The sequence below is a fragment of the Epargyreus clarus genome, unplaced genomic scaffold, assembly GCF_041222505.1.
Source record: "Epargyreus clarus isolate Ecla_fem2 unplaced genomic scaffold, WU_Ecla_fem_2.2 ptg000012l, whole genome shotgun sequence".
In the NCBI taxonomy this organism is placed as follows: Eukaryota; Metazoa; Arthropoda; class Insecta; order Lepidoptera; family Hesperiidae; genus Epargyreus; species Epargyreus clarus.
In genome coordinates this window covers 8493860-8517408 of record NW_027332220.1, presented here as the reverse complement: position 1 = coordinate 8517408, position 23549 = coordinate 8493860, and the positions used below count along the sequence as shown (strand labels likewise).

At 34.5% G+C, this 23549-nt stretch overlaps 5 protein-coding genes across 6 annotated transcripts in view; 3 read left to right on the top strand and 2 right to left on the bottom strand.

Moving 5' to 3' along the window:
* The first annotated feature begins 1323 nt into the window (after positions 1–1323).
* Positions 1324–7635, top strand: eIF4H1 (eukaryotic translation initiation factor 4H1). Of its 2 annotated transcripts, none has more exons than XM_073078425.1 (6): positions 1324–1483; positions 1788–1905; positions 4095–4276; positions 5216–5319; positions 5824–6114; positions 6744–7635. In XM_073078425.1, exons 1-6 carry the CDS (start codon positions 1434–1436, stop codon positions 6887–6889), a joined length of 891 nt encoding a protein of 296 aa, XP_072934526.1. In that variant the 5' UTR covers positions 1324–1433; the 3' UTR covers positions 6890–7635. The 2 variants fall into 2 exon arrangements, with proteins under 2 accessions (XP_072934526.1, XP_072934527.1); XM_073078426.1 differs by lacking the exon at positions 1324–1483 and adding an exon at positions 1495–1696.
* A 1441-nt stretch (positions 7636–9076) lies between these two features.
* On the bottom strand, positions 9077–9940 carry Elp5 (Elongator complex protein 5). The gene has a single exon (XM_073078424.1). It carries the CDS (start codon positions 9839–9841, stop codon positions 9098–9100), a length of 744 nt encoding a protein of 247 aa, XP_072934525.1. The 5' UTR covers positions 9842–9940; the 3' UTR covers positions 9077–9097.
* Positions 9941–11796: 1856 nt separating this feature from the next.
* On the top strand, positions 11797–13768 carry LOC140746313 (NAD-dependent protein deacylase Sirt4). Its single transcript, XM_073078423.1, has 4 exons — positions 11797–12062; positions 12133–12323; positions 12657–12884; positions 13290–13768. Exons 1-4 carry the CDS (start codon positions 11900–11902, stop codon positions 13614–13616), a joined length of 909 nt encoding a protein of 302 aa, XP_072934524.1. The 5' UTR covers positions 11797–11899; the 3' UTR covers positions 13617–13768.
* Pp4-19C (protein phosphatase 19C) lies at positions 13765–22785 on the bottom strand. The gene is made up of 6 exons (XM_073078422.1): positions 22296–22785; positions 21224–21376; positions 20501–20619; positions 19973–20154; positions 18885–19074; positions 13765–16701 (listed from the first exon to the last, which is right to left on the bottom strand). The coding sequence occupies exons 1-6, from the start codon at positions 22443–22445 to the stop codon at positions 16572–16574; spliced, it is 924 nt and encodes a 307-aa protein (XP_072934523.1). The 5' UTR covers positions 22446–22785; the 3' UTR covers positions 13765–16571.
* A 331-nt stretch (positions 22786–23116) lies between these two features.
* The window catches only part of Flo2 (flotillin-2), a 398911-nt gene continuing 398478 nt past the window's right edge, over positions 23117–23549 (top strand). Inside the window, exon 1 of the mRNA XM_073078418.1 lies at positions 23117–23363. Within this exon, the coding sequence (XP_072934519.1) occupies positions 23315–23363 (49 nt within the window). The 5' untranslated portion in view covers positions 23117–23314. The remainder of the gene's footprint in view (positions 23364–23549) is intronic.

Below are 23549 nucleotides of genomic sequence, written 5' to 3'. Positions count from 1 at the left end.
TCGAGATATTTTTTTCTTAAAATCAAAGAATTTTTCATTGCTTCTCTTCAAATTAATTAACCTGTTATTATGACTCATTCAGCGATTATTTATTTACAAATTAGGTAACGAATGATGTAACAGAACGAAAAACTATTTTTTTATAGACTCCTATGATTTGGAGCCGGCAATATATCGAACTTTCATATCGAACCTAAAATATAAATATTTTGTCACCAAGAAAAAGTCGTTTTGTACTTGTAATTTTATTATTTATCAATATAATCCATAAATATCGATATTTAAAATTATTATTTCTTTGATATAGTAATCGATATTCATATCGACAGTTTTAAAAACGTAAAAACTTATAACGATAGTAATATCGGCAGTACTCACTTGACGTATTGATATTTTCACTACTTTGGCAAAGACATAATCGCTACAATCGCAGCAACTTTAATGCCTGTTCTCTATGAATCGTTTTCTCAAAATAAAAATGTGGTAGTTCGTTGAGAACAATTTTATATAGAATACTAATACTATCGGAAATAAGTTAAAATGGTGACTTAAAATATGAAAATGTCAAAACTGCATACTCAAGGGCTTCGAAATCCATTTTTGAATTCTACCGGGATCATAATCTACCGTTCATAGTCTAAAGGTCCTAATCTACAGCGCTGGTCAAGTGTGAATTAATAGACCACACAGCTTTGAGATCAACTCTCAGTCACAATGTTTTCTTTCACCGCCTAGAAACTGATAATTATTTTATAATACGCACATAACTTGAAATCAATTGTGCTTGGTATTCGAACCTCGAACCAAAGAGTATAGTAACCTATATAGCCTCGAACCCTCTCGCCTTTACACATAATATTTACTATTTATAGAACCCAAATCCATTTTTTTATATTTAAATAATCTTTTAGGAACAAGATAATGCAGACAAATTAATTTTTAATGACGCCACTTGAATATAATAATAAAATTATGAAAATTATTTTAGCCATTTTTGCAGTTTATAATGAATATATAAAACAATACAATACGATTTATTTTTAATCTATTGCTCGTTTTTTAAGGCAAAGAATAAAGTGACATAATATCAGAGTAATCTGCAATTTTAAATCATTTAAATGCTTTCCAAATGGGTAAATAAAATATAAATATTAATTAGGAGTAATCATGAGATTTATTTTATAAAAGAATGTTAAACTCATAAACTTGTAGGTAATAAATTGATCATAAATAATAGAAGTCTTTCAATATATAGCAATACTATTATATTGTATCCTTTTCGCACTCGGGTAAAACAATAAGGAGGCACAGATATATTTTATACTATATCAATACGATAGACAACGAAAACTACGAAAATGTAGAATATTAAGAATATGTAATGGTTGGCTGCTTCCAGAAATTGATGCGCGCGCATTTTAGTGTTCCATTCCATGTTTCTAAACATGGCAGGTCGCAGTGGATTTGACGATGGTCATCCGAGGTATTTAATGCATTAAATACGTTTCACTGCGTTTCATTCCGATTTAGGGCATTTTTCGTAGGTCTCTACAGTGTAAAGTTATTTTACAATACAATTAAACGCTCAGTTTATCGTATTCTGTTTGGTGTGACGGTAGGCTAACATTGAAAGAAAGTGGTATTATAATAAAGCGTGCGAATATAAATCAATTTGTTCATCGTTGTCCGGCTTCATGTAATAAAATTGATATTCCATAATTAAGTGAACAGTGAGTGCTAAGGTTTTTATAGGTTATAACATTGGTTGGTTATCATGATGTCTGCAGGGACTTCGGGGGCGGGCGGAGGGCCGGCCGTCCTCTTCCCACCGAGCCACCCTACAAAGCTTATGTCGGTAACCTACCTTCGGGCATCATCCAAGGCGATATCAATAGAATCTTTCCTGTAAGTAAATTTACATATCTGTATAAAAAAAAAATGTTTTTACATACTTCACTTATTACGTTTTAAATTCGAGTTCCAATCGTTTTAACCTTCAATTCGCAAATAGTGATGACAAAATAGTTTTTAAAAAGTATTGGTGACATGAGTGTAAAAATTTTAAGGTATAATTAATCTCAATGTGTTATCTCCCTTATTTGGTTAATTTTTCAATGTCTCGGGCAGAGATTGTGTCACTACAGTAATTAGCGGTACTTGATCGCAATTCGCAATAATGTTTACAGTGATAATACCTCTCAAGGTTTGTATCAGCAGTAAAAGGTTCTTTAAGTATGCACTGCTACAATTAATCAAAAAATGTTCTATACTAACAAGATGGCCTTAAAACTCAATTGAACATTGAATGTAATAATATTAAATATTTAAGTCTAAAGAAAAAGTATGTTCAAATGTAAAGGTGGTTGAATTGGAACGGTTTGTGCGGGGATATATCCCCAGAAGTGGTATTGTACTGTTAGTGCCTTCGGGTTGATCTCCTTTTCTATTTGGAGTTACATATGTCGATAAGCGACAGCAACCTACCTTCAGGATGACTGCATACTCATAAATGCTACTTTAGCCTTAAAAAAAGAAGAGGCAGGCTATAACTTATTATGCCTCTTTATGGTGGCATCAGTGCCACTATTTTAGCCTTCAAATGGTATCCTTGTAGTCTATTTAAAATGGTCATGTTCTAATTCTCAGGAGGCATTTCAACTTATTGCCTTAGGTTACGTTTAAATTGGCTAAATAAAGAAAAACTTCTATTCAGTTTGAAGTAACTATCATATGAATATGATAACAGTGACCATTTTTAATATCACAACGATAGCAAGCGAGACTTAGGTAGATAGTTTTGAAGGTGGTAGAACCCTTTGTGGTTCGACTCCGGCGGCACCACCGCCACACCTATTTCTACCTAATAACAGCAGTGATAGGCGCTGCTGTGTTCCGTTTGGAAGTGTGTGGTAAGGAAGACAGACTTTTCCGAGGCGTTCCAGCTTAGTCCTCAGGGGTAGCGGCGCATCTGTGGCCGACCTCAGGTAGGAATATCTAATCCTATCTGGGGTTGATTACAGATGTCCATGGGCGGCAGTAGCCACTTACCATCAGGTGGACTGCATGCTCGTCTGCTACTCCTATATTATAAAACAAAACCTAATTTACAAAGTTAAGCCATGTGAGTTGTGGTCCATAGTTGGAAAACTATAGGCTAAATTTTGGAGTGCATGGGACGTCTGACAGTTTATAGGGTTCCTTAACCCGAGGATAAAAAATAAACTCTAAAACTAAATCTCCGCTGTCTGTTCGTCTTCTACTGCTACTTTTTGGTGCTTTGTCGTTCGACTCTCACCTGCCTAATTGTTATTACTGAATAGCCTGAAACCTTGATAATAGTCTTAAACCGCGTTAGTGGCCTCATAAGTTTTCAAATATCTGTCGTATGTAAGCCTCTAATGTGTAAATGTGGGTTGTCCAGATGTGGTCATTATGTGTGCTCAGCAGTCTGGTGCTCATTTAATTATTAATGTTGTAATGCTCGATATTTTTATTTACTTTTTGTGCAATTATTTTTAAAATGCCAATTAGTGTAAATAGGATTATCATATGTAATTAAGTGAGTATGTTAAATTATTGCAATCTGGGGTAATTAAATAATCATAATAAATCATTTTATCTATAATAATATATATAATTAGCAATATGAGGTGACAACAGATCATGTTATTTTTTATTATAAATATACACTTATAATATATACTTAGACTGAAGCAGGCATTTTAGCTTAGGTGGTCCTTAGGTTCCAAGTGTAGTAAAACAATGGCCGACCAAAAGTAGAATTCTCTTGGTATAGTCCGCACCAAACTGCTAGTCTGCTCTGAAGTTGTTGCGAGCAGGTGTAGTCATACAATTTGCTATGACAATGCTACTTATTTCTATATTCAGAGCGGACTAACAGTTTCGTGTGGACTATACCTGGAGTTGATAACAAATGTCTATGCATCACAGATGCCACTTACCAGCTGATGTATTGCATTCACATTAATTTATCATTATCATTAATATATCATTAAATTAATTGGATTATTTGACTTAATTTTTCAAGGAACATGAAGACTAAAATGTTAATCTTATACATTTATATCTTACAGGACTTAGCGATAAAAAATGTGAGGTTGGTAATGGATAAAGAAACTGACCAATTCAAAGGCTTCTGCTACGTGGAGTTTGAATATCTAGAAGATTTGATTAAGGCAATTAAAATGAATGGCGCTCTAAACGTAGATGGTAATTTTGTAAAAATTGATGTTGCTGAAGAAAAGAGAAGCGACAGGTATGTAAAAAACGTTTACTGTAGGCAAGTAATTGGAAAGACTTATATTGCAATAATATTTTATAATAATATATTATTATTTATATCTGAAAGGTAAAAGGGCTTGTACAGTTTGACCAGGAAAGTACCACTGCTATACCCATTTCTATCTTGTGAACATCTGTAGTGTATATATTATAAAAAGCAGTGATAGCCCAACGGTTTAGAAACTCGGCCTCTCGAACGAGGGGTCTGAGGTTCAAATCCTAGGTATGCACCAAATTTTTCAAAGTTATGTGCATATTAGAAATTAATTATCACTTGCTTAAAACGGTGAGGGATAACATCGTGAGGTTTCCTGCATACCTGAGAGATTTATATAAAGAAAATCTCAAATGAATATGAAGTGTACCAATACGCTCTTGGCTAGCACGGTGGACTATGGCCTAATCTTTCTCATTCTGAGAGGAGACCCCTGCCCAATAGTGGGACAATAACGGGTTAATGACGAACATCTGTAGTGTGAATGCTGGATGTCATACGAGCCAACCATCTGAGGCTTCATGAGAAGCAACACCTAGTGAAAAGCCTAAGATATTTTATTCAAATTATTATAAAACACGCTGATGAAATATATTGCCGTTTTTTTTTGTTTTTGCTGCACTATAACATAGAGTAATATAAATGTTACTATGTTTTAAATAGTAAGCAACTTTGAATTCACTGATGGAGAATTGTGGAGTGACCTGCAGTAGTTATCGAAAAGGTATAACTTTACTAGTCTAATTGGTTACTTCGCCTACGAAAACCATGTTTTTGGTTTTAATAATTCGTTTATTTTGTGAAAGTTGAGTGTAGCACCTCTATCTCCATCTGTTTATATGTATTAGTTTACAAATATTATATGTCTCTGTATAAGATGTGTGTATAAGATATGTAGATGGTCGTATATTTTCGCAGAGGAGGCGGCTTTGATCGGCGACAAGGCGGTCGTGACGGCGGTCGCGATGGCGGCCGCGGCGGTGGTGGTGGTAACTTCAGGAGGGACGGCGGCGGCGGTCGTGGTATGTATCACAGTTATGAGGGTGCCTCCACCCTGATGGCACTGTGGTTCTTTTCTGTAAGAGTAATGGTCTACTGCTAGATGTAGACTTTAAGTACTTGAGCCACTATGACCAGTTCTAACTCTTCTAAAAATACTGACAAGGACAACCCTAAAATGTATAAAATGTAATGTAGAAAAAAATATGGAAGAAGAGAACAAATTTGCTGAGTTTCTTTCTGGATCTTCTCAGTTGTCAAGTTCTAAATCAGATTGTCTAACCATTTTTTAATATTATTCTGAGCAAAGCTAGATATTTAAGTTTTTAATTTAATAAAAACATTTAATGGAGTACACTATAATGTTGACTTCGATTTTTTCTTGGAATTTTTCTTTATATTAAAGGTTTAATTGTAGTGTTGTGATCACACAAGGCATATTAGGTTGTAACATAAGTCGTTTCTATTTAATGATGTCAAATTTATGAGCCGTAAATGCTTGAAATATACACATTTGTTATGTTTAGAGCGCGAACGCGGCGGCGGTGCCGGCGGCGCAGGCGGCTGGAACGAGCGCGGCGGTGAACGCGGCGGCGAGCGCGGTGGAGAGCGGGGCGGGGAGCGTGGCGGAGAGCGGGGCGGGGAGCGGGGCGGAGAGCGTGGTAGCGAGCGTGGCGGCGACCGCGGCGGGCGCGGCTCGTCGGAGGAGTCGCGCAGCGGCGGCGAGTGGGGCCGCATGGGCCGCGCGGGCGCCACGCCGCCGCAGGCCCGCGCGCCGCCGAGACGCAACTTCGACGACATGCCGCCGGCACGACCCGGTTGGTTTATGTGGCACCATTATGCTATTATTATTATTATTTGTAATTTAGGAGTAGCAGACGGGCATGCAGTCCACCTGATGGTAAGGGGCTACTGCCGCTCATGGCTCTTGCAGACTAAGGGGGGCGGAAGGGGCGGTTGGCCCCGGGCCCCTGTTCCTGGGTGCACCCAAACACAGTTGTCAAAAAAAAAGTCATCAGAACCAAACAATCTGTGAGATGTGAAAAACAAAGGATTTTCGGCAAATAAGTCTATATACTGGGGGTCCCAATTCAACTTTTTTCCCCGGGCCTCTGACGATCTTAGTACGCCACTGGCCCATGGACATCTATAATCAACCCCAGGTTACCACCCTGAGGTCGGCCACAGATCCGCCGTATACCTCTGGAAAGTATGTCTCCATTACCAGAACCTTAAAACCAAAACACAACAGCATTTACACTGCTGTTATTAGGTATGGCGGTGGTGTACCGAAATCGAACCACAGACGGTTCCTACAAAATATAATGACATTGAATGACCATCTGTAAAAGCCAATATATAGAAATCATCAGTCTGTTGTTTTGCCAAATGAATCTCAATTTTGGGTTTATTGCTCTAAAACAACAAAATAAATTTTACTTTTTAGACACAACTGGCAGACCAAAGCTGAAGTTGGAGCCGAGAACTGTGAAGGAGCCGGTCAACTCGCTGGCCAGCACAAGCCAGGCCTCGTCAATATTCGGCGGCGCGCGGCCGCGGGAGGAGCGGCTGAAGGAACTGGCGGGCGAGTAAGCCCACCGCCCTCTCACCACCATACTCTACCCTCCTGTGTGTATATGTAATATCCCGTCGTTCACCATACTTTACGTATATCCCCCGATATTTAAAAGTGCTGATAACAATGTACAATACTGGAAGGATTTTGTTAGGTTGTGAGGTTGTAAATCATTTCTATCGTATATGTATTTTGTTAGCTTTATAATGTATCTCGATCGATGAGCTTATTATTTTTGTGCCGTTTGTCCTTGCTTATTTTTGAGCGGATATTGTCACTCGGTAAGCGTAAATCGTAAATTGCTAGTGTTCGGTCTTCTCAATTAAATTGTCTAGGCTTTTGTGTGTCTGATGAACTCTGCTTGCATAATAAATAATACGTCGTCATTGAAATTGATTAATCGTTTTTTTTTGTTGATATTGTTTGTTTCAATCGTTGTGATGGAACATAATAACATCACTTAATTTTTATATTACAAGCGTTAGTTCGGAGAGTTAGTTTCGTTTGTAATGATTTATCAACGTATTGTTTGTTTATTTTGCTAAGATCCAAAATAAATCATTGTATGAGTAATTATGTGACATAATTTAAGATATGGTGATGTAATTATGATGTCATTAATAAATTTACTTCCACATACTCGGATTTCTACTTTACTATAGATATGTATGTGTAATAATTTCGTAAGTTACGTGGCAGATAAAAAAAAATCGCAAAATTGTAACAGAATATAGAAAATTAATAAAAAGTGAATTCTTTGTAATCGAGGATTTGATTCCAACATCCAACCAACCATCCATCAGTCCTTAGAAGCTCCTGTTTCATAAAAGTAGATTCCTGCATTCCTTTTACGCCCGTTACAGATTGATTATCAATCTATCCATAGGGAACAAAAAAGCTTCGTAATGGTAGGCAAAAAAATGCAAAAGCAAAGATCAAAATTTGCCTATTTGTAGTAGGCAAAAATTGGCATATATATTGGCATAATGACTGATAATGGGCATTACTTGATAAAACTATTGACAGAACTTTGTAGAAATGCAGATGGGTCCTTCATGCACCATATCCGCTGATACTAAGTTGCTGAAGATATAGGAGTTCTCCCAAGGAGATTGCGGACATGCGTATAATGTAAAGAAGCTTCTGTGCACATATAAGACGTTATACTTCTTTGGTAAATTTAGTAATAGTAATATGACATGTGACATATCATATTTACCTTGTTTGTACTTATTTTTTTTGGCAAATTCAATAGCTGGTGTCGAATTTAATATGTCGATTTTTGTAAAAAATATCACCCTTATCATTTTTCTTATATGTCCCAAAGAAGTATAACTTAAAAACGTAAATAATAACTAAACGAAAGAGAACATGGGTTTGATGATGAATGATGATGAAATGGTAAGAACTATTACTCCATCTTTTTAGTACATTGGCTCAACTAGAAACCACCACCTTAATATATCAGACAAAAATTGTAGCAAGCTATTTTATTCAACTTTTCAAAGTAGAGAGTATAAATTCATAATGACCCATATGGAATAGTGAGCATATCAATTTATACAGGGTTCATAGTTCAATCTGAAACCAGATTAAACAAAACAAACAATATAGAATTCTAAGGATGGGTTGCATGGAAAGCCCGGTTAAAGTTTGTGTTAACGTTAAATATAACAGTAACTTTGATGGTAGCGATGGAATGTAAGAATTCTGTGTTGTCATTAACGTCATTTGTGTGAAGTTGACAAATACAGTAACTTTAACCGATCGAAATCGAGCGGTTAAAATTAACTATTAGTTATGACGTAATTTCGACCTCAACTTAAATAGTGCAACTAATTATTTTTTTAACCATGGATTTAACGGTTGGTTAGACGTCTGTAAATGTTAAAGTTGCATGATGCAACCCACCCTAAATAATTAAAAATCAATCTCCAATTTCTAGTAGGCAGAAATTGACTTTTTTTTATCTTAGGCACAAATTTGGATAAAATTATTTTATTAATAGCAGATGGCAGTGTGGCATCAAGAGAGTAAATCTTTTTTTTAATTTTGATTAAAACTTTTTGGTATAAAACTACAAAGCTAAGAATTATTATGATCTATATTCTAAAGTATGTTTAATTTATTTTTACACAATTGGATAATATATAAATATTGTGTAACAATTTGCTTGGAAGAAATGGATATAAAAACTTCAATGCTTTTATTAATATAGAATTTATTTATATATCAAGATCATCATCAGGATCTTCATCATCCCAATCATCTACAGCATCCGGCTCATAATACACTTTCCCCTGGCCTTCATTGATCTTGCTCATGTATGGCAATTTCAACTGATGCTTCGCTAGTTGATTTAATTGGTCGACCTCAATTTTAAATGTAGATAAATCCGCCGGTGAAACTTTTTCTACTACTTCTTCTTTCACTTCCGGTTTAAGAATGGGTCTTGAAATTAAAACTGAAGCGTTGTGATCGTATGATAGTAACTCTTCGCTCTTAAAAATCTTGCCCGCCTTTTTTATTAATACTTTAATTTTTGTTGGTGATTCATATGTTACAATGGCGTTGGATATGTGATTCAGATGTGTTTGAAGTTGTGATACTGGGGGCAGACAGTCTTTGTGCAAAATTACAATAAGTTTCGATAGCGTTGGTGCACTCTGGAGCTTTTTTAAATATTTAAGACACTTAATCCAACCTAAAGATATAACCATCTGATTTATAGAGTCAATTATCACAACACTCTTTTCCTTGGTTATAAATTGATCGTCTCGTGATTCATCGCAGAACTTAACATTCTTATTTTTGAACACGTTTAGCCAAAGCGAAATTGGTTGTTCGTAACAAAACATGTTTATCTTGTTTTCGTCTTGTACTAATTCCATTAATAAGGGTAACAAATTGTGGTTATAGTCATCCTCTATTAAAATAAATGAAGCCGATTTTAACTTAAGTAATGCCATTGCTAATCACTTAAATTATTATAAGGAAACCAAATAATACAGCAAAATATTTCAGCTTCCCAACTAAAAACTAAAATGTCATTTGTAAATGTCAATGTACATGATGCACATGTCTGTTGTCACTGTCATTGTGGTTTTTTTTTAAATAGGGACGTCCGTTGTTATTCTTTGTCTTTGTTTAACGGATGATAAGTACAACCGATATTCCGACCTAGCTGAATCCGGATGAACATTCAACTCTGAAATCATAAAGTAGAATAGAAGGAAAAACAATAAGGTAATTGTAAAAAAAATATGTGAACATTTTAAAAGCAAATTTTTGTATATAATAAATTAATGTTATTATGAAAATATTATTTAAACTACTACAGAAACAAATCGTGTTCTTTGGTGTACAAATAAATTTGCTTTCTAATAGGGAATATGCATGTGATTTAGATTTGCTTGTTATTTTTTTCCTCGATACATTACGGTCCTGAAATTACATCTAAACCATTATTTTTTCTTTATTTCGTGTTAAATTGTTTAAAACTTTAATCAAAAATCGTAAATTATGCGCGCGAAATTCAAATTTGCAAAACGCATTCCCATTGGTCGAATCGAAAAATGACGTCACTTAGCGTGTTACGATGTTTATCGGCGTCGATATTCAAACTGTTTGAGAGAAAAATTGTTTTTGTCTATATTCCTACAGTGTTATTTATTACCTAGTGCGATTTTTCTACATAGTATTATTAGGAATAATCAAGAACAATGATTGAAAGTGGTTTTGTCAAAGCACAATCGGACTATTTACCTAAAATATGCAAAATGAATAAACTGGTTTTTATGCATAGGTCAATTTGGAAATATTTAACTGATCATAACTTATTATGTTAATATTCTTTTTTTTTATAATATAGGAGTAGCAGACGAGCATACAGTCCGCCCATGGACATTTGTAATCAACCCCAGATAGGATTAGATATTCCCACCTAAGGTCGGCCACAGATGCGCCGCTACCCCTGAGAACTAAGCTGGAACGCCTCGGAAAAGTCTGTCTCCTACCACACCCTTCAAACCGGAACACAGCATCACGTAACACTGCTGTTATTAGGTATAAAGGTGTGGCGGTAGTGCCTCCAGAGTCGAACCACAAAGGGTTCTACCACCTTCAACCAATCACCTATCTTCACCTATCTTTATAATATTATAATAGATTATAATGCATTTTGTGTGTTTCAAATGATAGTATTTGTTGTAGAAGTCGATAAGTACCTAACGAAGTAGATGATCAATGCAATATTTTAAAATCATTTACCTAAAATTATTGTTTGTTACAGTAAATACAAATGTTAATGCGATTTTGGAGATACTATATCTGTTTCCTATAATCTTGCTCCATATTTTTCGTATTTTCGCATCTTTTGCAAAAGAAAAAACACTATATAATGTATTTATAGTTTATAGTACTGGTTTTGCACAATAAGTCTAGGAAATATTTATAAAGTGGTTATTTAGCCTTTCCCATGATGTAAATAGCGATAAAACCTGAAAACGTTTAATAATAACTTTATATGCATATAGTTATCATCAATATTAATACAAATCACGCTACGTGACGTCATTCAAAGAGCGCGTAAAATGGCGGCGTTCAAATGTGTCAAATTTTATTGATACTTTAAATAATTTTTAAAAAAATATTTCAATCACTAATAAAATTGTTTATATTTTTTACTATGTTAAAACGATGTGATAAGTGGGTTAAGATAATAGAATAAAAATGTGCATATTCCCTATTAAGTGTTCTGAAAAAGTGTAGATATTAAGTTCTGATCTTACGATTCTAGACTGAAGTTTCCGGTTCGGATACGACTTCACGGTCCGATACCATCATACCACTAGTTAAATTAACTATTTATTAGTCTGTGCTCTGTTTCATTACATTATTTGGTTGACAATTGACACAAGTCTGTGACAATTATTTATACTTTATGGTCAGTTATGCCGTCAACAAATTATGGCGTAAATGTAATATTTTGGTTTTACTTTTAATTACGAATTATATTAATTTATACAATGTTTAAACAAGTAATGAAAATAAAGCCTTTTACTAGGCATATAGTATTCGTTCCTGCTTACAAACCACCAGATCAAGTTGACTATCAAAACCTTTTAGACTTTTTACGTAAACACGAAAAACTACTTATTCTTACGGGCGCAGGAATTTCCACGGAGTCAGGTATGATATTAATGTTGGATATGTAAGTATATGTGCAATGCTTTCATTCATTTGTTGTGTAATTCATAAGGAATACCCGACTACAGATCTGAGGAAGTTGGTTTATATGCGCGCAGCAATCACAAGCCAATACAATACCAGGATTTCGTGAAGTATCCGAAAGTGAGGCAGAGGTATTGGGCGAGGAATTTTGTAGGTTGGCCACGGTTCAGCTCTATTGAACCAAATGCAACGCACTTCGCTATAAGACGACTAGAAAAGGTATGTAAAATTAATTGAGTTTACATGAAACAAGCAAGGCATACAATCATACAGAGTACTGATAATTACCAATCAGTCTAAGTCAATACTAAATTGTAACCTACAGATCACGTATGCATACTAAGTTTAAAGACATTCTACTCAATCTGAGATTCTATCAATGTGAGATGTGATGTGAAGTTTTGACAATGGCTGTTCTATTCTAAACCCCTACATTGTTAATTTATTTGGTCTAATCAGAAACACCATAACCTAAGTTAAATTGTACTTCTATTATTTTCCCATATATGTTACTTATATAACAAAAAATTATTTCATTCAATTACATTACAGGCCGGGAAAGTAACATCCATTGTTACACAAAATGTTGACCGACTGCATCATAAAGCAGGTTCTGAAAATATTATTGAACTCCATGGAACAGGTTACATTGTTAAATGTTTGAGTTGCCCATACGAGGTCAGCAGATTCGAGTTACAAGAGAAACTGTTAAAGTATAACCCTGATATGCAGAGCAGTTTTACAATGATCAGACCTGATGGTGATGTGGAGTTATCAAAAGTAAGATTTTATTTATAATTGCCATGTGGCATGTAGCAGCATGTAGCACAATTCAACTACAATCTACTTCATTGTTAAGTGTTTATGCTAAGGTGTATTGGCAACAGTGTTGATGTTAATGATTCAGTCATGAAGTTAGATGTCTAGAAAATATAAAATTTATTTAGCTTCATTGCCAGTGTGTCACTATTATAGTATCATTACAATGGTATTTATATACCCACATTCATATGTGGGTATATAAAATTATACCCTATGAGAACTAGTCAAGAAGTAAAGCTTCTGAAAGAAAAAAATTGAAATGTTTAATAACCTTTGTAATTACAAATATGTATGGTTAGAAAGAAGTCTCTCATTTACTTATAGTTTAGTTTATTATATTAAATTATAACCATCTCTTTTTAGGAGCAAGTTGACAGATTCCGTGTACCACTTTGCCCCAAATGTGAAGGACCACTTAAACCAGATATTGTTTTCTTTGGCGACAATGTACCTAAAGACAGAGTGAACAAAGTTAGAGAAGAAGTATCAAACAGCGATGCTGTTTTTGTGCTGGGATCTAGTTTAACTGTGTTTTCAAGCTACAGAATAATTTTACAAGCAAAGGAAGAGAGCAAGAAAGTAGCAATTTTAAATATAGGACCCACTAGAGCCGACCACATTGCTGACCTGAAGGTTTCAACAAAATGTGGTGACATTTTAACAGAATTATGTGATACAATTTGTACATAAATAAAATAATAGTAAGTGTTAATTATTGCTAGAAATATTGTATTAGTCATAAGTGTTACCATAATTTACATTTTGTGATTTAGATGTCTACCTCAATTGTTATAAAATGTAGTTTGTACAGGTTTATTTTGAATAAATAACATAACAATTTTGATCAGAATTTCATTTTAATTATTGTAAAAAAAAACAAAAGTGAATACAAAATTGTTTTATTGTTGCATATGAAAGAAATATTAACCATCCATTTGCAACAGACTTGACATTTTAAATAACAATTATGGAGTCTTAAGTCGACACGAAAACACAAATAAATTAAGTAACCCTAGTTATGATGGGGTTGTCCATATCCCTAATAAATAGGAAATTAAGGAACTATGCAAGTGTTATATACTACAATCAGACTGATATTTATCTTGTTATAAAATGGTAGAAATATAATTTTATTCTGAGATCACATTACCATAAACAAAGATGATTTGGCAAACAAGAATTAGAATAATTATAGTTGTCTTAATGCAAATATGTGGTGCAACTTCCTAAGATCAAAGAGTGGAGTTTTTTGAGTTTTAGTCAAGTTTAAACTTCCTTTGGATTTTAATTTATCAGTCAAATTTCTGTATTAATATATATATATATATATATTATTACTGTGTAATAAAGATCTATTGTGAAAAAAATTCTGTAAGTACTCATTGTTTATATCATCTATAGTATTTTATAAGTCTTCAAAATAAGTCATAAGTTGTCAATTTTCAGTATGGACTTGTTGGCATAAGTAATGAAAAAAATATTTTTTCATAGAAGAATGTTAAGAACCATTGAAATATAAACTTGACTAAAAACATGTAAACACAATCTTTACAATATATTCTTTACATTTATGGCATTAAATATTTGTTTACTACCATGGGATTATACTAATGAACATTAGTTTCAGTTTGCCAATCGTCGAGCTTAAGCAACCTGATTATAAAATATATAAAAGTACTCAGAAATATACACCACACCATAGAAACAACGATGAATATGGCAGTGATTACAATATTTAAAGTTGAATAATTTAATCTAATCGCTAGCTACTAAAATGGATCCTTTATACTACTCATTGTGCTCTTACATACAAATGTTTTAGGTACATTAATAATTTTGAAGTACTTTAAATCTAAAGAACACCTTCTTGCATCCTTAACATTATAAAAATACATGAAAATTAATAGCTACTTTTGCTTTGTAAATTTGTTTTATTCAACACACATTACTACCTCTTAACAGTTTATAAAGCATAAGCTGTCTGTAACCCATTTTATAGCCCACTATTGGGTATGTCTCTTCCCACGACGAGTAAAGTTACAATTTTTTTCATAAAATAATGTATTAACTCTGTGCAGGTTGATTTCGAAAATACGTACTCCCTTTACACAGGTTATATGTAACAAGTCTTAAGAAATTCTCAAATTATTTTTTATAAATATTATGTTGGATCCAAACATGAAATGTTCTTGATTTAGAGACATTCATCGAGCTTCTTTCTTATAAACTAAGTTCGTTTTTCAATTTATAAAGCCATACAAGTTATTAACAATACAAAATTCAATATTAATGGAAAACAAACGTTGATATTTTAAATTCGCAAAAAACTGAAAATTGCTTTATTTATTCTAATCTATTTATCTTCAGTATTAGGTATATCTATTTGAAAAGATACTGAGATATATGTAAAAGTGGTTATAGCTTTGTTATAGAGGGGTCTAAAAGGAGAAAAAGGTTGTCCTATGCGATATATCCCTTATCACTAAGTAATTCAGTAGTCTTTGAAATTTGTCAGTGAAAAAGTCCTAGTCGAAGAATTTGGTTTCCCCGCCTGTGCTAATGGTAAGGTGGTGTCTATTATGCACCTTACGCCCGCGAGATTAAATAATAATTTATAGTTGCAGTGGTATAGATAACCCGATGTCGGGATCGCTGGATAGAAAATAGTTAATGTTTTCAATTGGCTATTTATATTATTTTTCAGTTATCTGGTCTACGTATAGTTATAGACAGAATACATACTGACCAAATTATTGTTTTATCTTAAATAAGTTGAGATATGGCATTGGGGCAAAACCATATGAATCAAAGTGTATCGGTCCGATAAGGCGTTGTGTATGATGTCACTAATTTAAAAAAGTGATTAAATTAAGCTGCACTTTCAATCAAACGATTTTACCTCAGCGCCCATATAACCCCAACTTACCTAAATTAAAATATTTGAAAGTAGCGACCTTTTGAAGCGCAAAATCCGGTAGAAAGTATGAAAATGAAGTATTTCCCTTTCATTGCAGAGAGTTGTTTCAGATTGAGATAAAAATGTTACGTATGTATTAGTGTACCATTTTATTAATCACAGACATTATGTAAACACAATAATTGATACAATCATCCAACTGGAAGTCAATTTAATTATTCCTAAGGCTATAGCCACACTGCGCTTTTCACTTGGAATTTATTTTCCTGAAATAAATGTATTATTTACGATCTATGTGTATTATATAGGGACAGAAGACGAACAATAATAAAGTAAATTTATCAAATATTAACGTCGTGGTAATCACGAAAAGCCAAAAAACGCAATGTGGGGATGGCCTAACATGAGCATTTTATCCTGCCATTTTCAAGTCACATCGGCACTTACAATAGAAACGAACGGAACAACTTTTCATTTTGTTCAACACACACAGCTTGTACATGATCCGACCAAGCATACAATTATCGCGCGAAATATTCGCGCCATTTTTTAACTCGGTTGACATTTGCAGCGCCGTAAACACAAGAGCTTGTATAGAATGAACTTAACACATTAATCATTATTAACACTTAAGTTTTAACATCACAATGAAATTCACATTGAAATGTTTTGTCACTACAATGAACCGTAATACTAGGACACCTTGCAATTGTCTATTGTATGCAACATTATAAGAAGTAGTCGGCTTGGGGTTTCTTCGACGGGACGCCGCGGGACTCCTGCGGCGCCGCTTCGAATATCGTGAACTCGCGTTGGAGGTTCTCGTTTAACTCTAGAATTGCCGCTACGTTCCCACATCTATTGTAAACAAGAAATAAATGATTATTAAATAAAATAAATTATAAAAAAAATTACGGTTGAAACTTGGCCTCGCAATCGAGGGTCCGAGGTTCGAATCTTAGGAATGTTGCTTTAATTTTTAATTATTTGCTTTGACTTTTAATTAGGACAAGCATGCAGTCCACCTGATGCTAAGTGACGACTGCCGCCCATAGACATCTGTAATTAACCCCAGATAGGATTAGATATTCCTATCTGAGGTAGGCCACAGATGCGCCGCTACCCTTGCGGGTTAAGCTGGAACACCTCGGAAAAGTATGTCTTCCTTACCACACCCTTCAAACCAGAACACAGCAGCGCTTAACACTGCTGTTATTAGGCAGAAATATGTGGTGGTGGAGCTGCAGGATTCGAATCACAAAGGGTTCTACCACCTTCAAAATTTATGTGCGTTTTGAAAATTATTAATTATAACTTGCAACAAGAACTATTTTAAGTACGTCAGAAACAACGTATTTGTAATATACAAATGGGTTGCATCTCTTGTGGACTAAGAGAGTCGCATCATGAACACCACCACACCACACCCTTTACCAAAACGAAAAAACTCCTTCACGCTAAAACACGTGTGAAAGTGGTACCCACTCGAACAATGCTCATTAACCGACTTCAAAAGGGAGGTGGTTATCAATTCAGCCGGTATATATACAGGGTGAATTTTTAAAACGGGCCTTCAGGGCCAAATCCGAAACTATAAGGATTAGCGAAAAATGCTGAAATGAGTTACGAGGCCGATTTTGATAAAAACTAAAACTGCATCATTAGTTTTTTAAAATATTTTTTTCCTTAGCCGGGAATCGAACGAGTTCATTTTGAAAAAAATGACACCTCTATATTATTCCACTATCTGATAGTGTCGCTTATAAGGATCAAATTCTGGGAAGTAATGTTATGTGACAAATTAAAGGAAAAGCAAAATTTTGAAGAAAATACGTATTTTTCCATACATTGGCATACTAATCCTTAAGGATTATACATAACATATGATTTATGTATAATTCTTTAGAAACAGACATAAGTCATACCATTGAAGAATTTGTTGGTTAATCAACTAATTATTCGATGTTATGACTATGACATACGGCTTAGTATGAGAAAGTAATAGTTTGGCAAATAAGTAACCGCCGTTTTTGGGATTTATTTTTTAATGAAAATAGATAACTGATTAAATAGTAAATTCTTATTGTTTGTTGTTTTTCAACTTCGTTTCAACGTTAAATATGATTTTCTATATCTCTTTTTTAGTAATCACTCGATTTGACTCTAAAAAAGTAATTCTCGCAAATTGTCAACTTTACATCTGTATTAAACGAAACTCCGCCCATAGCAAGTAAATCTATTTTTATGGTCCTAAAAATAACCTTAGCTAAGTCGGGCATAAATATATAAATTATTGGGAAACAAAACGTCCATTTCGAATGATTAGAAACATTGAGCCAAAAAAAAAAGTTAATACACGAAATGTTTAAATTGATGAATGGCGGAAACTTAACTGCCAAATGAATATGAAAAAATATGTATTTTCTTAAAATTGAGGCTTTTCCTTTAGTTTGTCATTTATCATTACTTTCCAGATTTTGATCCTTATAAGCAACACTATCAGATAGTGGAATAATATAGAAAGTGCATTTTTTTTCAAAATGAACTCGTTCGATTCCCGGCTAGGGAAAAAGTTATTTTAAAAAAGTTATGATGCAGTTTTAGTTTTTATCAAAATCGGCCTCGTAACTCCTTTCAGCATTTTTCGCCAATCCTTATAGTTTCGGATTTGGCCCTGAAGGCCCGTTTTAAAAATTCACCCTGTATATATTTTTTTATGTATGTACACGAATTACTCCGCCGTTAGTGGACCGATTTTAATAATTCTTTTTTTTATTGTGTAGAGCCGAGGTGGAAGTTGGTCCCACTTAAATATGGTTAGGATCCATCGATGGGTTCTGGAGAAAATGAGGGGAACTCCTCCACCCATGTATATTCATATTAGACACGCTGTTTACATCGTTATCCAACGAAATATATTGAGCGCCGACTTCAGAAATATGTACTAAACCAACATTTATTTCAATAATTTTTTACTTTGTAGTGACATAGAAGTCGGTTGTATTATTTTGTTAAAAAAATTATAATTGTCCAATACACACCTGTAGCAGTAATTAGGCGCGGACCACACGGTGAGCACGGTTTCGTTGAAGTGCCACTTGTAGCCCTCCATGACCAGCTGATGTGCGCGGCAGATCATGTCGATGTCGTTGGAGACGTTGAACTGAGCGACCACGTCGGAGCCGAACAGGTAGCCCGCGCCGCGCGGCGACACGCCCCAGCCCTGGGTGTCTGTATGACGTCACGTTAATCGAAAAGTACTTAAAGAGTACTAAATACTTAATACCGATTATTTGGTACATACAGACAATAGAAGATGTACACCCCCTCATTAATTAAATCAATCTTTCCAATATTTACCTACCAACCATTGCAATTTTTTACTAGACAGAGACTGTCTTATTTAAATCTTTGGTATGTAAAGCCATAGATTAGTAAAGATTACACTCCTAACAAGAAGATGTAACCAGTTTTGATAATTGAAATAGTGGCGATAAAAAAGTTTTGCCACGTTTCCGTGCTAAAATGTCCCTAAAATATTTGAAATAATTATATATTTATTATGTAAATTATGCAGTATTAGTTATTTATTCGTAAATTCACTGTAAAAATGTTTTTATTTGTCAAGAATTAGAAAAAAGAACTTAGAAATGAGCCGTTTGTGGCTTCATTCAATTTCAAGGCGGCGAAGTATCTTTACTAATCTATGTACTATTACTAAGCATTCTATTTTGATTTTTGCTAATGGACGGTAGCAGTAGTTACCAGTTCAATAGTAGTAAAACAGGATTTCGGAAAATTCATCCCCAAGAGGTGGCATAAATAAGTAATAAGTGTCAGTACATCGCTACATGTATCAGAAAGTCAAATTAATTATTCAGATGTCTACAGGGGAATGAACTCAGTGTACCCTGCTTTTAAGACCAATATTTTGACCAATGCGACACAACAGAAAATTGTCAAAAATTTACCGGTTATATAAACCTACTGCGAAATCTAAATTCATCATGCATTAGTTATTAGACTGAACTTAAGTAAATTTGTAAGCAAATGTCGAAAAACGATATCCCTTTTAAAGGAAAACACAATTGATTCTGCACATAAAAAAATATTTGTTGTATAAACTTACCTTCTGGATCGCTCCACAAGAGGTCGCACATGGGACCGTCATGGGGAACCTCTTGCTTGCGGTCAATTGTACGGATCTGATCCAGGGTCTGTATCGATGGACTGAGACCTCCGTGAACACAGAATATCCGGCCATCGATTATGGCTGACAATGAGAGGTAATCAAATATTTCTGTGCAATATCTGTAAAAAGAGCATTCACTTTGAAGTGCTTACAAACTGTTTACAGGAAAGTATGGTAGCTTTACAAAATCAAAAACTATTTCTGACTTCAAAAATTACTTTACAATAATAATATTAGCTGATAATGTTGCCGATTTATTGATTTGAAAAGAAGTCTAATTGCAGTATTAGTTATTTCAGTGGAACATATAACATCTATCGAAAAAATAAAGTTACAAAAATGAGTCGTTACATACCCAATGTTTGAGAATTTCCCCAATTTATTTAAGCAATGATTAATTTTCATCTAATATTCAGGACATTAAACACAAACTGGTAGCGAACCAATCAAAATTCTTCACATTACCTCCAAACAGTAATAGATCCATATTTCCTTAAGCATTCGTCATAAAATCCATATACTTGTGTGATCTGACGGGATTCGTGATTTCCCCTAATTAATGTAATGCGATCTGGATAACGAACCTGCAAATAAAAATTAATTACCAATAGCTATGAAAGTATGAACCCTTCAAAAGTACTAGCTTGTAAGGATATAAAAGTTTATTTCATGATAAATAGATAACTAATGTGAGTTTACGGCAAAGATATTGAAGCAAGACCTTGTTTATATCTACATATACACTGTAAATATTACCCTTACCCTTAATAGTACCCTTGCAGACAAAATTATATCTTTCTATTCAATATTTTGAGTGGTAGGGCTCAAGTTTGCAAGACAGAGTCATGTCGCATCTCATCACTGGAAAGGCTGAAAGTCTAAAACACAGATCGGCTTCTTTGTGTGTTAGACGCTTCCAGTGACGATATCAATATGTAAATACACATTGTAATGGAGAATAGTTCCTGTATGTATCACAATATAATCTATGTCTATCAATGGAAATAAAACCTAAAAAGCCTATTATGCTAAAACCCCGAAGGGCAGACATCTCTGCAAATAGCATTAAAAAGTGTGACATAGGTAAATCAGCAGATCAACTGTATAGGAAAATTTTACCACTATCATTTCTATTTATAGAAATTAGTCAAAATCCTGTATTCGTAGCATACATGAAATAAAATTTACCTTCAGTGCGAGTAACAGCAAAAATGTTTCAACAGAATAGAATCCTCGATCAACAAAGTCACCCATGAAGAGGTAATTAGTTTCCGGAACATCACCGCCTACTTTGAATAACTCCTTGAGATCATAGAATTGTCCGTGAATGTCACCACATACCTGCAGGATCAAAACCATTATTATAGTTTTTGTTATTACTAAGACAGTAAGTTTTATTAATGTAATGTAATGTGTAAAGGTGGTAGAATCGCTCGTGGTTCCACTCCGGCAGTAACACTGTGTTAAAAACTGGTGTGTTCTGCTCTGAAGGGTGTGGTAAGGGAGACATACTTTTCCGAGGTTTTCCAGCTTAGTCCTCTGGGGAAGTGGTGCATCTGTGGCCGACCTCGTGTAGGAATATTTAATCCTACCTGGGGTTGATTACAGATGTCCATGGGCAGCAGTAGCCACTTACCATGAGGTGGACTGCATGCATGTCTGCTACTTCTATATTATAAATAATAATAATAGTACTTTGATGGTTGTAGAACCATTTGACTCTATGGGCACCAACACCACACCTATTTCAGTGTAATAGCAGCAGTATTAAGCACTGCTGCAATATGCTTTGAAGGGTGTGGTATGAGAGATATCTGAGGCAAATCAACTTAGCTCTCGAGGTAGCAATGCATCTGTGGTCATCCTCAGATAGAATTCTTATCTGGGGTTGGTTATAGATGGTCAAACAATAATTAACAGGCAACAAATATTATAAATGTTATAATATTTGTCATTAAAAAAAAACAGATTTGTTTCTATGTAATTTAAGTTAATGTGATGTGGTATCTTTACAGGCATATAAACTCATAATGAAAAAACGGGACTATTATTTTACGACCCGCGTGGCGAAGCGTTTACCATACCGGTCTGACAGACAGTGGGTTCGAGGTTCGATTCCTAGGAAGACAGATATCCAAATTATGAATAAAATTACTATTCTGGTTCGGGGTGTAGATGTTTTCGTCTTTGTGTGCGTCCACGACACCCACGACAGGAAAGATCCTAGTGTGAAGCTATGAGTATAGACGTGTTATATTACCGTTACGGGCGAGTCAACTCGTTGTACATTGCTCTCTTCGACCAGAATCTCGCGGGCTTTCGCACACAGGGCCTTAACCTCTGCCTCCATTATTATCTCACATCTCTTCAGTTGTTCGATCTGACGATCCAGGTCACTCGTGTCAGACATTTTTAGAAATTCCTAAGGGAATCTATCTGGGATATCGTCGAAATAACTAATAATAGAGGGTAACTACGATAGCTCGTTGATACCAGTCGATGAGACAGGCAAGCGTAGTCGTAAACGTCAAGCCTTCAACCAAACTCAGGTACATAACATAGGTACTTCGCTTTTTATGCAGAACTAACTAAAGTAAGTACGTCTGAATAGTTTTTGATCCTGTCGGCATTAGCACTAGTAATATCTTAGGTTTATAGCTACAATTCCTCACAAACAATCACAATTCACAACACACACACAATCTTTACTTTCCACAGACACGGCCACAGAACACCTATATACTCCTAACGGAGGACACAGCACAGGCACAACAGAACTACAGACAGTAGTATTTTTAAGCGTCAGTGTTGCTACTGTTGCGATATTTTAACGGTAAAGTATAAAAAAGAAACAGTTATAAATTAGTATAATAGTAAAACCATTCTAACTTCATTCATTCTAGCTTTCTAGCATTTGTTGGGGAAAGAAACCAAAACAAGGTAATATAATTCAGATATAATTAATTGGACGTTAAAATACATTTCCTTTAGCTAACAGACTACTTAAAAATAAAATTATGTCTATGGTTTTGACAATTTGCAGTAGTATGGGGTGCGTATGTGTGCGTAATTGATAGATGCGCGCGCAAGACTTTGAATGAACATTGACAGCGATACGAATCCTCGTACTCATAGTTTGCCTGTGTGCGTTACTATTGTAGCTTGGCTTGTTTGTTGTCAAATTTTAATTTATTTTTCGTTCCGATAATTCGCGTGAAATAAAGTGATATTTCAGTCTGTGTTGGTGAATTAGTGTTGTGTGTTGTTTTCTTCGAAAAGATGGGCAATATTCACACCGTCGGGCCGAATGAAGCGTTGATAGTATCAGGTATGTACGAAAAATTATACTCCATTAAGAAATAACCTGTATTTTTGAGATTTTCCTCGTATGTATTTTCCTTGTATGTAAGAATATTATTCACACTTAAATCTCAAGGTTTAACCATAATGTTTCATAGTATTGTTTTATATTTGTAGGTATTGAAGTATAAATAGTGTATACTTTTATGTACAG